The 15,975-nt window shown below is 44.6% G+C and overlaps 1 protein-coding gene across 3 annotated transcripts in view; it reads right to left on the reverse strand.

The window, feature by feature from the left end:
- ICE1 (interactor of little elongation complex ELL subunit 1) overlaps window positions 1-15,975 on the reverse strand; it is a 1,011,762-nt gene that overhangs the window by 817,151 nt on the left and 178,636 nt on the right. For all 3 annotated transcript variants that reach the window (XM_078687642.1, XM_078687643.1, XM_078687644.1), the window contains one exon: window positions 3,186-3,297. In XM_078687642.1, the coding sequence (XP_078543768.1) occupies window positions 3,186-3,297 (112 nt within the window). The remainder of the gene's footprint in view (window positions 1-3,185; window positions 3,298-15,975) is intronic.

Consider the following 15,975-nt stretch of genomic DNA (forward strand, 5'->3'; position numbering starts at 1 on the left):
TGGCAGCCTATGGGGGGCTTGTCTGTCCATACCTTCCTCTCTATCATTCCAAGAATTTGGTGAAGGGGGAAGTTTCTCTATGGGTGAAACTTGGCAGACTGTGCTGAATATGATATTGGTGGAATATCCTTTGCATTTCTAGTTGAAGTACTGGACAGTGTAGCCTTGCATGGGTAGGCTGCATTATTTGTCTTTAATTCTCTCCTAAGTGTCTAAGCAGGACTGCACAGAAGAAAGCTTAAGGGATTATTTTTGATTGCTCCGGGGTCCCCGCATATGAGCGGAACTATTCCCTAGATTATGACTATACACAGAGATCCCCTACTACAGAATATATGTTATGGGATTACTTAAAATGACAGTACCGATCATAGCTGATAATAATTATGATGCCTTGAAATTAAAGCCCCATAAAGGCATCACAGTTATAATCACAGGATTAAGCATATACAGCCAGACACCCTAGCAGGAATGTCCAGCAACATAACCCCACTTTGCTTATGTCTTCACATTACACAGGTGACTTTCAGTCCCTCAAAAGAAATAACCTTAGGTAAATGCACTTCTCGTGCAATTGCACCTCTTCACCTCCAGGGGATGGCCTTCTCCAGACATAAAAAAAAACAAAAGATAGTGAGGCACTCTGTTTCAAATCTGTTGTAAATCCTTCAATTCAGTGCACTTCTTATGGGCACATGGGTATCCCCCTCTGGTCTAAAGGAGTCTGGTCAATGCTCTAGATGTAGCACTAAGTTGGACATTACTTAGTATCCCCCTGTTGCACTCCGGTTTGGTTATGATAACGTTTCGCAATTTCAAATAAAATCCAAAATTATTTGTAGTTTCTTTTTATCAATGAATTTCTTTTTATTGCGATATCATTATGACAATTCTCATAGAAGCATATATGTCATGGTACTTAATTCTTGGTATCTCGGATTTTTAACATATGTCAATCATCTCTACGCATTTCGGGTCTTGGACCCTTAATAAGGTGACTGTGTTTCCTAAGAACAAATAATAATAATCAAGCGTTTGGACCCTTCAGTTAAATACCAGCAAAGGTATGAGGTTTCACAATCCCAAACATATATCATTTGGTGCCAATGTAACAATTGCAAAAAAGAGGTGACTCTGTAGTAAGGGTGAATACGTACGCGAAATCAAGGTGCTCGTGAAAAATACAAGTAATAACATTGGTACCTGAGGTGACTAAAGTTGTTTCGATGTTGTTTGGTATTCTAAGTATTCGCGGCAGCGGAAAAGTTTAGAAAACATGAAAATTAGACGGGGATTAAAAAGTGCTCTTAGTGCGAGGTGAAGCAGTGCGTCGGACCGGAAGTAAACTGAAGTGTATACGGTGTATTTACGATGACACGCCAATTAGAACGGAAAAATACTGAAAAAATAACTGAACCTAACGGATGGTTAACATGAGGGTAAGAGTGCATGCGTAAAACATACCTGTGTGATACCAAGCACAAATAAACCACGTTGTATTGATTTCAGAATCTCAAAGTCTATAAAAGGAGATTTTGGAAGATGTTGAACCATTTCACGTGAGTATGACAAAAAAGTTAGAAACGGATAATATAAGGGTGCACGTAACGCATACCTCTTAGGTGGAGAGTGCGGCGAACAAAGTTCCAAATCGAGATCGAGAAAGTGTCCGTGCTAAAGATATACGCGGCTATTTTTTAAATGGGTGACGGAAAGCGTACGGTTAGTCCCTGGTAGAACTCGAAAGAGGACATAAAGTACATGGCCCTTTCATTGAAGTGTGTCGGGCAAGAAGCGTCATATTGTAGAGACACATGGTACGTGAAGCAACCTTGGTGAAAAAAGTAGGCGCGACCATCATACTGTGATGCAATATAATCTGTATAAATCACGATACTTCGGATGCACATAGAGTATAAAATGCAATACTCTTAAAAAAAGTTGCGAATGTGGAAACACAAGTTCCAGGATAGCATAGCTCAGAGTATGTTAGAAGGACATTGGTTGTAGAATGCTGGAAGCGAGCTACCGTATATGTGACGGTGGGTGCCATCTTGAGTGTGTGTGTAAAGGAAAACTAAAATCCCTGTGCTCATAAATAAAACAGTATAAAAACTAAATAAACAAATGAGTAAAATACGATTCTGTAGTTACATGGGCAGGTGATATGTACATTTTGTTGGCATAATCTACGTCTAGGGTCTCTAATTCATTAGTCTTGTACTCTAAGGAGTTTATAAAAATCCTTTTGCAAAGCTCTTATGATGTTGAAGGTGCTTTCCATCACATTTATGACCTAACTTTCAAGTGAGAGTCAGGAGTTCATTATCATAACCACATTGTTTCACTAATGTTGATAGGACAGGAGGAGATACATATACATTAAGCCAGTTTGTGGTTGGCTGTAGTTTTTACAATTGACCAGGAGTTAAGATTTGAGGTTTGGAGGGACTTCGTTTCAAATGGTAGTTGTATGAAACATTAAAATAAATATTTAGAAAAAATATGCAAAAATAGTCAAGTCAAGAGAGCTTCAATCATGCTCGATCCGCATCCACTGGAGTCAGGAATATAAGAAACTGATATCACTAATACATGTGGGGCTATATCGGGCAGTCAGCACATCACTTCCAGGGGAGCCGGTAAACTCTCCTGTTGACACTGATGATGTTCAGTGATATGTGAACATTTCTAGAAGGATTCTGTCTCCTGGAAAGCAGGTGCAAGGGAGTATAATACGAGAGTTGATATCCATTAAAAAATATAATTCAAGTGGATTTAGTAGAACGCATGGTCTAAATGCTGGAATAAGCAATAGAAGAGGCAAGGAAAAAAAACTTTACAACTGATGGCGTTTGTAAATGGAACATGCCTGCTGTCCTGCTATAGTGGTGAAAGTGAATATAAACACGTCCAAGCAAAACTGAAAGACATGCCTCAGTTTCATTCATTCCATATATAAACAAGACACTTGTAAAAATAAAGGTTCACGTTAATAATAAAGGTTCAAATTATGCAATATTCTCAAACGTTTGTACCATTATAAACTGCATTAGTATTTCGCATCTTCAAATTACACTATATTTCCAACCCACTGGCTTTCACCAATATACATTTGGGTGCCATGGTATCATCAAGCATTTTTGTTTCTTGCAGACAAGTTTTGTTTATCCAATTCACAGTACCTTTTTTTCTTCCAGTTCTGACTGCAAAGATTCCAGTTCTCCAAGACAATGGTCGTGAGTAGCAATTTTTTGTAGCATCTGTTCCAACTGGTGACGAAGTGTACTATTTTCCCTGGAATGGAATAGATAGTGACTATGAAATGCAAAGCTTGAAAAAATATACAAACCAGAAGAGGAGGAAAAGGACCAGTCTAGATAGCTGAGGTGGCCAATGCATAAGAAATGCTTACATTAATGTATGAAAGTACTCCTTTTTGACATGGTAAACCCCACTTTTTACATGGTACATGATGTGATTTCAACTGGATATGCATTGGGTTTTGCTACTCAGGTCCCCAGTGACAGATCTCATTCCCAAAACTGTTCAACCGTTTTCACCATTTGGCAATACCTTCAGCACCCTCTAAAAGTCCCTAGTAAGTGGTGTCCCTAGTACCGACGGCATTAGAGGGTCCACCAAGGGCGGCAGCAGGAATTGTGCCACCCTAAAGGACCCCTCACCAAACTCATGCAGGGATGCAATTAAAGGCTGTGTGTTGAGGTGCAGACAAAAGTAAAAACACATCATGACTGTGTGCCATGTCCCCGAACACTGCATAGAGCATTTGTAAGTCACCCCTGAAGCAGGGCTTGAAGACCTAGGGCAGGGTGCTTAATATTACATGTGAGCGCATACCTGACTCAGCAGATATGACCCAGTGGTGGTATCACTGCCAGTACAAGTGAACAGGAAAGCCATTTTAGAACATGTGCTGGACACTGGTGAAAAAGAGTTCTTCAGCTACATGATGGCTTCACTGAAAAAAATGTATGTTTTGTATCAAACATCTCGCATTCACAAACACACCCTGATTCCAGCAGTGGATTTGTTAATATATTCTCTCAGAGGGCACCTTAGAGGTACCCCCTGAAAACTTACCAGCATCTGGTATGCTGGCTGACTGGTCTGTGCCAGTATGCCATGTGAGACAGATTTTGGACCTCCCTGGGTGAGGGCCTTTGCTCTCAGGTCAGAAGCAAAGCCTGCACAGGAAGAGGGTATTTACAACCCCTCCCTCAATATGACCTACTGATCAGCACCCCTAGACCAGCGAGCTTCAAAGAAGCTCCAGCATTTCAAATGCAAATCTGTCTCCTCTCACAGGAGAGGAGACCACCCCCCCCCCTTTGTCCACAGCCCTTTGGCACCTGGACAGGTGGAAAATTAGCTAGTCAGGTATGCGTGCACATCCCCAGGCTAGTACCATTCCTAAGGTGGCCTAACCGGATGTGGGTACGACTTTTCAGAAGTGGCCATTTTTGTGTTGGCACGCTTAGGAACTCTGGGATAGGGTTATGCCCTCTTTCCACAGAAAGTGGTCCTTTAGGGGCATAGTGACTCCAACGGAAAATAGCCCATTGGCTACTGCCCTACCCTCCCCTAACGCCCCTAAATTCAGTATTTATGGGGAGTCCCTGGCACCAGAAAGTCAGATCCTGCAAACCTGAAAGACCAAGGAGGACAAGAGGAGTCGCATCCTGCAAGAACTGAAGACCCAGCAACTGACCTGGCACCAAGTCTGCCGGCCTGCCTGCTGACATTGACAGTTGTGCCAAAGGTCAACTTGTCCTGCAGCTGCTGAGTCCCCAAAGCCCAGGAAACCTGCCAGAACTTCACCCAGGAACCAAGACCTACCGCGAAGTAGCAGACCTGTTTCCCTGCAACCTGCAGGCACTCAAAGAGTCCTTTGAGGACTTCATGACTTCAGAAACCAGACGCCTGAACCTGTCCCTCGAAGCCCAAGTTGAAGAGGGAAATTTTGTCATTGTGGTCCCCTAGACCTCCAGAAACAGAGTCCACTGTGGTTTCACCCAAATGAACTCACGGACAACGCCCGCAGTCAATGCACGCAGACCCCATCTACTGCGACTGCTCTTGGTAAGGAAAAACAGACGTCTAAAGGTATATCTGCCCCCGTTGCCCCTGGGCCATGACGTCCCCAAACACAGTGAGGCCTGAGCCCCGAGCCCCCTGTTGGTTCATCCCGACTGGCCTCCCAGTCCGAACCAGCAGCCTCTTTTCATGAAGACCAAACCCAATAGAATAACAGTGGGCATCCAACGCTGTTTTGCACCTCTGCACCCGGCCGCACTAGTACCACTGGTGGTGTTCTGCTGGTGCTGCCGTGGGCCATGCCCATCACTCCTCCTAACTCCAGGAGATAGGTCCTGTAAGTTGCTGCACTGCACCCGAATGCCGCATTGCCTTTTTCTCCCACACAATAATATTGCATCTTCTAAGAATTGCCAAGTGTCGACTTTTTTAACTGAAAAGAACACCTATTTAAAAAGGTACCTACCTAAACAAATTGCTTCTGGTTGGCAGGGTATGCTCAGACGCGAGTCCCTTGCTCACTTTGCCACTGGATTCAAGCAAGCCGGGCTGAAGACAGCTGAAATGCCAGAGACCGGTACTCGGAAGCTTGTTTCCGGTCCAGGGAAGGCATGGCTTGGCAGTTCGGGCTGGACTGTTCCCATGAGGCACAGGGTCAGACTGATTTGCATATGGCCATGTCTGAACTGGGGTGGCAGCGTGGGCTAAAGAACGGAGATGGATTAAACCCAGATATGTTGACCTGGTGTGAGTGTTTTATTGGTTCACATGCTCCGTCCATCACCACCCCCTTTTGTACCGAATTGCTTCAGGTGCCTAAACATATATAAAAATGTGTTATTTTTATGAATTGAACTTGACCTCCTTACTGTGTTGTGTCTCTCATTTATTGACCAGTGTGTTTATTTTCAGATGTCTTGCACTCCTCTGTGATAAGACTAAGGCTGCTGGACCACACTACCCCCTAGAAGAGCTCCTTGGGATTGCCATAGAAAGCCCCTGTCCACTTATAAGGGAACCCTTGGACTCTTTACACAATACATCTCACTTTGCTACAATTACTATAACTAGCAAACTTCAGTTTTGGAATATATGTATAAATACCGGCTCTGTATATGGTATTACCACTAAGTGGTTATACTGTGCACAGAGTTCAGGGGTTCCCCAAAAGTGTACAGGGCTCAATGTAAAACCCAAAGTGCTCTATTGGTAGTAGTGTGGGAGAAGAGCCTTAGGCCCAACTCACAGGAGTGCAAGACATTTACTGCATAACATTGATTAATAATGGACACACGACTCAAAAGGGAGATCCACAACAAATTTTTTAAAATATACTTTGTGTTTTATTTGAAGAGCAAGATGTTCGTTATAAAGTAAGTATGTTTTTAAATAAAACTCCTTTTCACTTTCAAAAGTCGACACTTAAAATATATTTGAAGGACTTCAACGTTATCTGTGGAAAACAATATTGCGGTTAAACAGGTAAGTATTACACTTTCAATTCCAGTTTTCGGGACCCAAGGTCAGCAAGTGGTAAGTGTCAGGTGAGTACCAAAACTGCACAACCAGCGGCGCTGGGGCAGCCGGGTGCAGAGGTCAAATTTGGAGTTTGGCCCATATGTGTTTCAAAGGAGACTGTGGGTGCTCGAAGCCACACTGCTTGCAGGCAAGTAGATCGGTTGCAGGAGCCAAGCTTAGGGGGTTAGGTTAAGCACGGGGGCCACAAAACTGCAACAAACGTACATCAGGGGGGGAACGGGTGCAGTGTGCAATTTTGTCTTTGGGCGCCCAATGCTTTTCAATAGAGACTTTGCTTTTTACTAACAGGCTGCAGGTGTCGAACTGGAGGTTGCAGGAGGGAGACCAACAACAGCAGAGGTGCCTAAAGATGAAGGTGGCCGCAGGGGCACCGTCAATTCAGCTCACTAAGGCGCAGGGGCAAAAGGTAAAGGTGTGCCTTTGGATGTCAACAGTCTTCTTACCAGAGCCGGTCGCGAGGAGCCTCTGGATTCAGGCTACAGGCATTGTGGTGGAGTAAAGGAGAGGTCAGCCAACGCTGGATTCGAAGTCAGGATCGCTGGGGAAACTTCGCTGGACAGGTGAGCCATTCAAACTCACGCCGTGGGCATCGGTGCAGAGTGGGCAGGAGCCCTTGTAGGTTGTTACTTCTGCCAGGGTCGCTGTCCATGGGAGATTGGAGTCTTTTCAAGGCAGCAGTCCTCCGAGGGTTTTCAGAGATTGCTAGCAGCAAGACAGATCGCAGGCTCGTCTAAGCTGGAGAAAAGCCGGTAGGGCTGGGGACAAGGCAATCGTCATTTTCAGTCTTCTGTGCAGGGATGTTTTCTTTCATCTTAGGTCATCTAGTTTACAGGTCTGAGGGAGCCACTTAAATACAAAGTTAAGGGGCGTATCAGGGGAGTAGCAGGTAGGGATAATGGGCACCTTACCTGTGGTGGCTACACACTCAATTATGCCACCCTGCTCTGGGAAGGAGCATAGTCCTATTCTGATTGGAGGGGTCTCCCCATCTTCAAGATGGCAGCGACTGAAAGATACGCTTGACCACGCAAGGGGGGGGAGTTGGCAGAGGTGGGCACACCTCCTATTCTTCTAGGCATTCCCGCTGGTTTTCCCAACCAGGGTGGTGGTGTAAACCAGAGGCTGCCATCTGCTGCTAGCAACAGAGGTTGTGGGTTGCATTACAGCAGCAGGTCTTTGAAACTTCCCCTTCTAGCACTGGCCCACCATGAGGGAGAAGGTGCAACTCCTCTTCCCAGGATGTGCATTGCTTCTGGTCCCAGAGAGCAGAGTCTCTCCAACCAGGGGTCCAAAAACATGTATGTGTGTGGCAGGCTGCCTAAAGCCAGTCAGTTTCCCTGCCAGGGTCAGTAGGTTTTAAGGGGGAGCCTCTGAGATGCCCTCTGAGTACATGGTGGAATACATCTCACATTGGCATCATTGTGGATGTATTACAAGTAGTTGTTTAGAAGCAAGCACACCAGGTTTCAGTGAAGCCATCATGGTGTTGGGGAACTCGAGTTGTCGAGTTTCCAGCCCATGTACTCATGGCTTCCCTGGCACTTACAATATTTAAAAATTGACTTAAGTATTGTAGGGGCATATATACTCATGCAGATATGCCCCCACCTGGGTTACAGTGTACACTGCCTTAGGGCTGTAAGACTTGCTAGAGGGATGGCTTACCTATACCTACAGGCAGTGCTGGCTGGCATGGCACCCAGACAGGGTGCCACGTCTACTTTTTCACTTTTCACCCCAAAAGGCTGCAGGGATGTGGAATTTCTATAGCCCGACATGGGCATCAGGTTTTCATGTGCAGTTTGTCCTTGAGACAAGTAGGTCAACCCCCTGCAGCACAACCCCTTTGGCTGCCAGTTTGCAGTACCACATTATGAATCAGGGAAGGGCACGGTCTGTAGTTAAGGTAATATTTTTGTCCATGTAATGATGTTCAAAAAGCCTTCTTTATTAGGGTGAGGACCCCAAGTAAATGTTGTAAGCTCTGACTTCACTACTGATTGTGGTTCCAGTAAAAAAAAATGAGCACACACATTTTCAAACGTTTAGCAATATGAGGCTATGTATAAAACTCCCAGAATGCTCTTTGATTTGATGCAAATATTTGGAGAAGCTTGAAAGCAAGATTGATGATTCTTTGCTTTCAAAATAAAATGCTCATAAAAAAATTAAAGCAGGAAAAAAACATTTAGCTAAACTCCTGTAAAATTTCAGGTACCACTTCTTTGCAGCACAATTAGTAACTTGTGTTGATGCATGCTAGTATTTCCTAAAAATATTCCTAATGGAAAATCAGTGTAACCAGTTTCAATAGGATTAAGGGAAACAAAAATAAACAAGCATTGGCAAAGCCAGTGGGTCTGAAGTTGGTGGTCAGCTTTTTAGGTCTTGGGCCTAGCGTACACTGCGCAGCAGTGTCGCGCAGCCAGAGAGAGTCCTTTTCCTGGGGTTTTGAAAATGGACCTGGAAATTCCACGCAGCTCGTGCGTGTTATTTCCTAGGTCCATTTTCATTGGTCTTTGCGTGCGTGTACTTTTAAAACAGAACACGCAATAGGCCATGGGCGGTCGCGTAGATCCACCTATGGCCTATTGGTGTCTGTTACGCGCACCAGAGGCCATATGTCTTCAATTACCGCAGCCGCCACGGCCGCGATAATTGAAGACATATGCTCGCAGTGGCGCGCGCGCACCACTGGCGGGCTTTTTTGTTGTTGTTTACAATTGGATCGCTTTCGCGATCGGTTGATGTGCCCCTCGCTCTCATGTACCAAAGGAAGGTGAATGAGCACGTCGTTGTCATATATAAGAAAGAATACTGGGAACTTGAAAGAGATCTGCGTCATCAAATACAAAATGGAAAACAACAACACACACTTGAAGGTGGCCGTGTTGCTCTATTCAACCAAGGCATGAGTTATGTAAGGTGGAAACACGCATGTCCTCCTACAAAATAAAGAGTTAAAAACGATCGGCTACCATCAATCATCATGGCTTCCTTAGTTTATAAATCGTGCTAACAATACCTCTGCTCCTGGTAAAACATTGAGAAAAAGTGACACGTCCCTGCCCGGTTCACACGTTTTTTCTCGGGGCCGGCATTTTATGTTGACGTTCCATCAAATTAATTGGAATAGTTCGAAGTCTGGGACCATGTAATAGGGGATGGTTTCCCTGAGTGACAGAAGAAATGTTGGAGGGTACCTTGGAAATCCTTTTCCAAGATCTTATCTCCACCCCCCTCCCAGAGATGGGGCAACAGTGGTAATAATTACCACGGGGCGGCACTCGGGGAAGGTCGCGTTCGTAGTGTGCAGACTACAACTATATTTAACAAACGCATCATTAAATGTGCACTGTGTCTAATCGGATTATTAATGCGCGCTTTTTGGCATGCGTTTGGTCTAACTCTGAACAGCATTACCCTCCTTCCTGAAAAGTCTGCCATGCATTTCCAGGATCATTTGGAGATGTTATTAATTAGCCCTGCCCCCTCCCTCCCTCCGCCTGCCTGGCTCGCACAGCATGTTGTAAGCCCTGCGTGGAGGCCATGAGCTAGGCTGGCTCCCATCCCCGCTGCCCTCATTAGGTCTCGTTTTACAAAAGCGGTCTCGAAAGCGATCGCTTTCAGTGCTGTTTTGTTTTTTTGTGTGGAGTGGATTTGGGTAATTGCGTGTGTGCCAAGCTACTTTGTTTCCAGTGTCTGCACTAGACTCCATTTTAATCGCTTCAGCCGGCTCCACCTTTTGCATAGCTTTAAGTACATTAACGTCATATATGCCATAAGCACAAAGAGTTAGTAGACTTACAAATTATCTATCCGTGCATCTGAGGCGCTGCACGCCACCAATAGGGTCCAAACTACTACAACTCTGACGAGGAATAGACATTGTTTGACATTCTAGGGCTGTCTCTCCCGACGTAGACCAACAATAACTTCCGTAGCTCGTTTTCACTGCCTGCATGCCCTTTGGGACCAAAGAGGTGGAAAGAAAACATACATCCTCGGGCCTGGAAAAAGCTTCAAATTGACATGACGTGAAAAAAGCAAATAGCACAACACAGCAGGAAAACATCTAGTGGGTACCGAAGCACACAATGCCAAGTGGGCAGATGTACCCAGACTGACAAGGGCCGATGGGAATAGAGCACCAGTTGGCGAGCGCAAGACTACAAGCCCCAGCACCACTTGCTTCCACTCCGCCCTGGACTCAGCCAGGCTCAGACTCTGAAAGCAAAAGTGCCGCGGGCAGAGTCACCTTCTGAGCTGCGATCAGAGTGCTACGTCTGCGAGGAGCCTCTCCTCCCACCCAGGATGGCCGAAGATGTGTGTGTGCAGGGTGAACATTGTGTGAGTGTGCAGGGTGAGCAGTGTGTGAGTGTGCAGGGTGAGCAGTGTGTGAGTGTGCAGGGTGAGCATTGTGTGAGTGTGTAGGGTGAGCAGAGTGTGAGTGTGTAGGGTGAGCAGTGTGTGAGTGTGTAGGGTGAGCAGTGTGTGAGTGTGTAGGGTGAGCAGTGTGTGAGTGTGCAGGGTGAGGAGTATGCAGGGTGAGCAGTGTGAGAGTGTGCAGGGTGAGCAGTGTGAGAGTGTGCAGGGTGAGCAGTGTGAGAGTGTGCAGGGTGAGCAGTGTGTGTGTGTGCAGGGTGAGCAGTGTGTGTGTGTGCAGGGTGAGCAGTGTGTGAGTGTGCAGGGTGAGCAGTGTGTGAGTGTGCAGGGTGAGCAGTGTGTGAGTGTGCATGGTGAACATTGTGTGAGTGTGTAGGGTGAGCAGTGTGAGTGTGCAGGGTGAGCAGTGTGTGAGTGTGCAGGGTGAGCAGTGTGTGAGTGTGCAGGGTGAACATTGTGTGAGTGTGTAGGGTGAGCAGTTTGAGTGTGTAGGGGCAGTGTGTGAGTGTGCAGGGTACGAAAACTCGAAGTAAGTCCACCACACACATAGCACCACACACACACACACACCACACACACACACACTCACCACCAGACACACAACCACACACACACACACACACACACACACACACACACACACAACCACACCGTCAGTGCACACTTTCACCAGACACAGACACCATAAGTCGTCAGTGCACGCTTTCACCGGCCACAAACACCACCAGACATCAGTGCACACTTTCACCAGGCACACACACCTCCAGCCGGCAGTGCACAATTTCTACAGGCACACACACCACCAGCCATCAATTGTTAACGCATCCACAATGAACTATTGTAGCAATCGCAGTATGGTGCACTTTACTTTTAAACATTCATCTAAAGCGCAGCATGCCACCATTGCTACAATTCCAATCTAACCACATAATTCAACTGCACACCACATGCATACACTCCATAACACATGGCTAAAAGACATTGACATTTACAATGCCATTAGCTCTAACTCAAATAAATCCAAGACCTATTGCATTTCCAATGCTTGTTAGTATTGACAATGTGTGAATTGTTTTGGCATGGTTTTTCTAAAACCTTATTGGTGTGGGAGCTGCTGGGCCCTCACCATTATATCAAACATTGGCAAAAACAAATCTTGTTTTTGGTCTCAAAAAGCACACACTGCCACAGTAGTAACTGCCACTTAACAAAACTACTTTGTGTGCCAATATGCTCCTTGTGTAAGAGCAGAATGCTATAACCCACAGTGAAGCCAGCCGATACAGAGAGACAGAATTTTAATAAACGCAAAAGGTCATGCTCAACGCCAGACCAAATTAGGGGACTATTTATTAAAGAAAGTCTCAAAAGTGCACACATGGTATATGTCCTTGCATTAAGAGCAGCGATATGGCTTTCGGGAATTCCCAAGAATATACAGAGCAGGACAAGAAATATTACTTCTAGAAAATATTTCTGAACTGCATTTTAGCATGAGCACATATGTAAGTGTAGATTTGCTCATGCGAAAATCTTAGTGCTTGCAAGTTCACTTTCCCGCCAACCACTTTTTCCCCCCCAACTATGTAAGTAGGTTTACGTCTGCCATTGTCAGAAGCACATTTCCAACATTTCTCAGTATGGGAAAAGATTAGAGAAGAGTTGTTGAAAACCCTTAAAACATGCATGTTAGTAGGTTTGCACATTCTCAAAAGGGCATTGTAACTCAGGATCTATTGCTTACCACTATCTTCAGCCCTAGTATGTAGATCTGCAGAAACATGGCAACATAAGGTGATTGGAAGTATTCAAACACTACTATAGTAGTTGCCCTGGCATAATCAGAGAGGTTATATCAGAGCTCTTATATAATGAGATTGCTGCCATAATTTATCACCGCATTACATGGCACCAAAGGGACAAGTGGATTTGTCACAGGACAAGTAGATTTATAAAGCAACTTGCCCTGTGGACAAGTAGATGTTTTATTAAATTCCACGACCCTGAGAAGGGCATGCAAGCTACAAGGGCAGTGGCATTTTCCTAGTGAGGGGGGGTCCCAGGAGACCCTCTTCCGCTCACAGGCCCTGGGTACTCAGGGTGCCATCTACTAGGGACTTACAGGGGGGCACAAGTACCAACTGTGGGTATGCTTTAGGGAAGAAGCACTGGCACAGGGGACCTGGCTTGCAGGGACCTTGTGTACTACAATCAAAACCACATCATAATGTGGGGGCTAACCATGTCGAAAGATATATATATATATTCACTGAAAAAACCATAGGTTATAGACCATATATAGTTAGGAATTAGCATTTAAAAAACCTTTTTTTACTCACACAAAACCATTGAAATTCCATATATAGTTAGTAGTACTAACTATATATTGCGCACCCGCAATCCACTGCTGATCATGTCACATATTACATCATTCATGACATGGTCAGTGACATCACTGATGACATCACTGATGACATCTCAAATGACATCACTGATGACATCACTGAAAAAAACATCCAGTAATTTTATGTTTCTGTAAAGTTTAAATATGTCTTACATATTGAAGAATGAGTGGATGTATAAGTGTCTGGATGAAGGATTTAGTAGGTGCATGACTAACTGTATGAGTGAGTGATTAAATGTGTCTCACTAAGTGCATGGGTTAGTGACTAAACTGTCTTAATTTGTGCATCATTATGTCTGTTGTTCTGTAAACTGCTGCATGTGTTGGTCAGTAGCTATATGAGTAACTGTATGGGTTATTGATTGATTGCCCAAGTATTTGTATAGGAGACTGAGTGTGTGTGTGGCTGGCTGGGAGGTGTGTGACTCTGTGCAGATCAATGTGTACTTGTATCAGTGATTGTATAAGAGAGTAAGTATGTGTCTAGTATATGTTTGAAAATGTAAGGTGTTCTATGTGTAACTGTAAAGATGAGAAAATGGAAGTGTGATTGATTCTTTACAGGACTGACTAGGTGTGTGAGTAACTCCATGGATGAGTGGCAGAGTGTGAGTGTCTGTATAGATGTATGAGTGCATATGATAGTGTTGTAAAGATGAGTGATTGTATGTATGAATGATTGTATGGGTGAATGAGTGAATGTGTGTGTAGACGTAGGAATTAGTGAGTGCGTATGTAGTAACTAGTATTGGTGTGTCAAAGGTTTCAAAAAATATACTCTGTATTTAACACTGGGTGTAACAGAGGTTATATTAAGTGTGAGGAGATGCATTGTATTGTCACATGAATGATATCATCAGTGATGTGATCATTGATGTCAAATGAGATGTCATCAGTGATGTCATCAGTGATGTCATTTGAGATGTCATCAGTGATGTCATCAGTGATGTCACTGACCATGTCATGAATGATGTAATATGTGACATGATCAGCAGTGGATTGCGGGTGCGCGATATATAGTTAGTACTACTAACTATATATGGAATTTCAATGGTTTTGTGTGAGTAAAAAAAGGTTTTGTAAATGCTAATTCCTAACTATATATGGTCTATAACCTATGGTTTTTTCAGTGAATTTCAATGGTTTTCTAATAGCAAATATCATAAGCTGTCGAATGTCAAGTACGTGGTAAGAAAAAACATTTTCGTGTTTATGCACACTGATCTGCTTTGAATGCTGCCCCCCCCCTCATTTTTATTAGGAGTACTCTCTCTTTGCAGATAGTGAAGGGTAGTTAACGCAGGCCTTTGCCCCCGTTGTAATCCGTCGTGCCTGCTTCTCTCTCCATTTGATTGATTGTTATCCAAGCATTTACTGTTTTAGAATTGGTTCTCTTTGGTTCATTCTCTATTTACAAACAAGCACAGAGTCGCAATACTCTGTTTAGTCTTTGCAGATAGCGAAAAATCGTGTAAAAAAACTAAAGGAATCGAGCAAAATCAGTAGGCCACTAATGGGATCTCTTTTTGACCTCGCTAAAATAGAAACATTAGGAACAACCCCTCATGAGAAATACGAAACTAGTGAGATGAACTGAACTCCACACCATGATGTATGCAAGACAGCTCGGCTCCGCCACCCACGCCGCCCAAAATAACGATAAACTCTATGCAAATATTACAAATATATACAACACACCAGCAAAGTAACAGGGTAAAACATTTTATTAAATAACTATTTACATAACTATTTTATACTTTTTGTTGCCCGATCCGGCTAGCTCAATCGATCGAGCATGAAACTCATGCACTCTGATAATTCAAAGTTTTGAGGAGTGCTTGTAACACTGTCTGAAGCCTATTTGCACTTGCTTCAGCTTCACTATTCTTAATGTAAGTGGGGGCTGTTTGAGGACGTGACTGCATTTGAAAACAATGTGATGCGGTGCCACCCTGAACCGCTTGACGGAGGCCCCCGAGGGACGGTGTCATGGCGCGGACTCGGAGGGGGCGCTTGGCTCCGGCCCCCTCCGCAAGTCGTGTTGCCCTGGTGTGGCCTGAGATCGCCCCCGACATAGGTAGCCAGGCTCCCGGGGTCAAGCGGAACTTTTTGCCTTTTGGTGACTCTTCCATTCTTCACCTTGTCCCACAATCCGTTTCACCTAAAGACACGCTGTAGTGTTAATGTTAATGTTAATGTTAATTGGGCTCTTCTATAGCGCAACGGCTACTCACGATGGAGTGTCCCGGCGCTTTGGCGAAGAGGACCTTTATTGGAAAGGAAACATAACTGGGATTAAAAGACTTCACAATTCATAAGTAAAAAGCCAGGTTTTTAATGCCTTTCTGAAGGACATCAGACTAGGGGCCTGTCTAAGAGCGAGAGGCAGTTCATTCCAAGCGCGTGGGGCCAGGTAGTGGAACGAGCGCCCCCCTTGTCGCGTGCGTTTGATGGAACGAACATTTTGAACAAGGAGGCAGAGCGAAGAGCTCTGCTCGGTTTGTAAAGAACAAGACGCTTTCTAATATACCTGGGGCCCAAGTCATGAAGAGCCTTATAGGTTCAAGTCAAGCTCTTGAACAGCACCC

This window comes from Lissotriton helveticus, chromosome 4_1, assembly GCF_964261635.1.
Source record: "Lissotriton helveticus chromosome 4_1, aLisHel1.1, whole genome shotgun sequence".
Taxonomy (NCBI): Eukaryota; Metazoa; Chordata; class Amphibia; order Caudata; family Salamandridae; genus Lissotriton; species Lissotriton helveticus.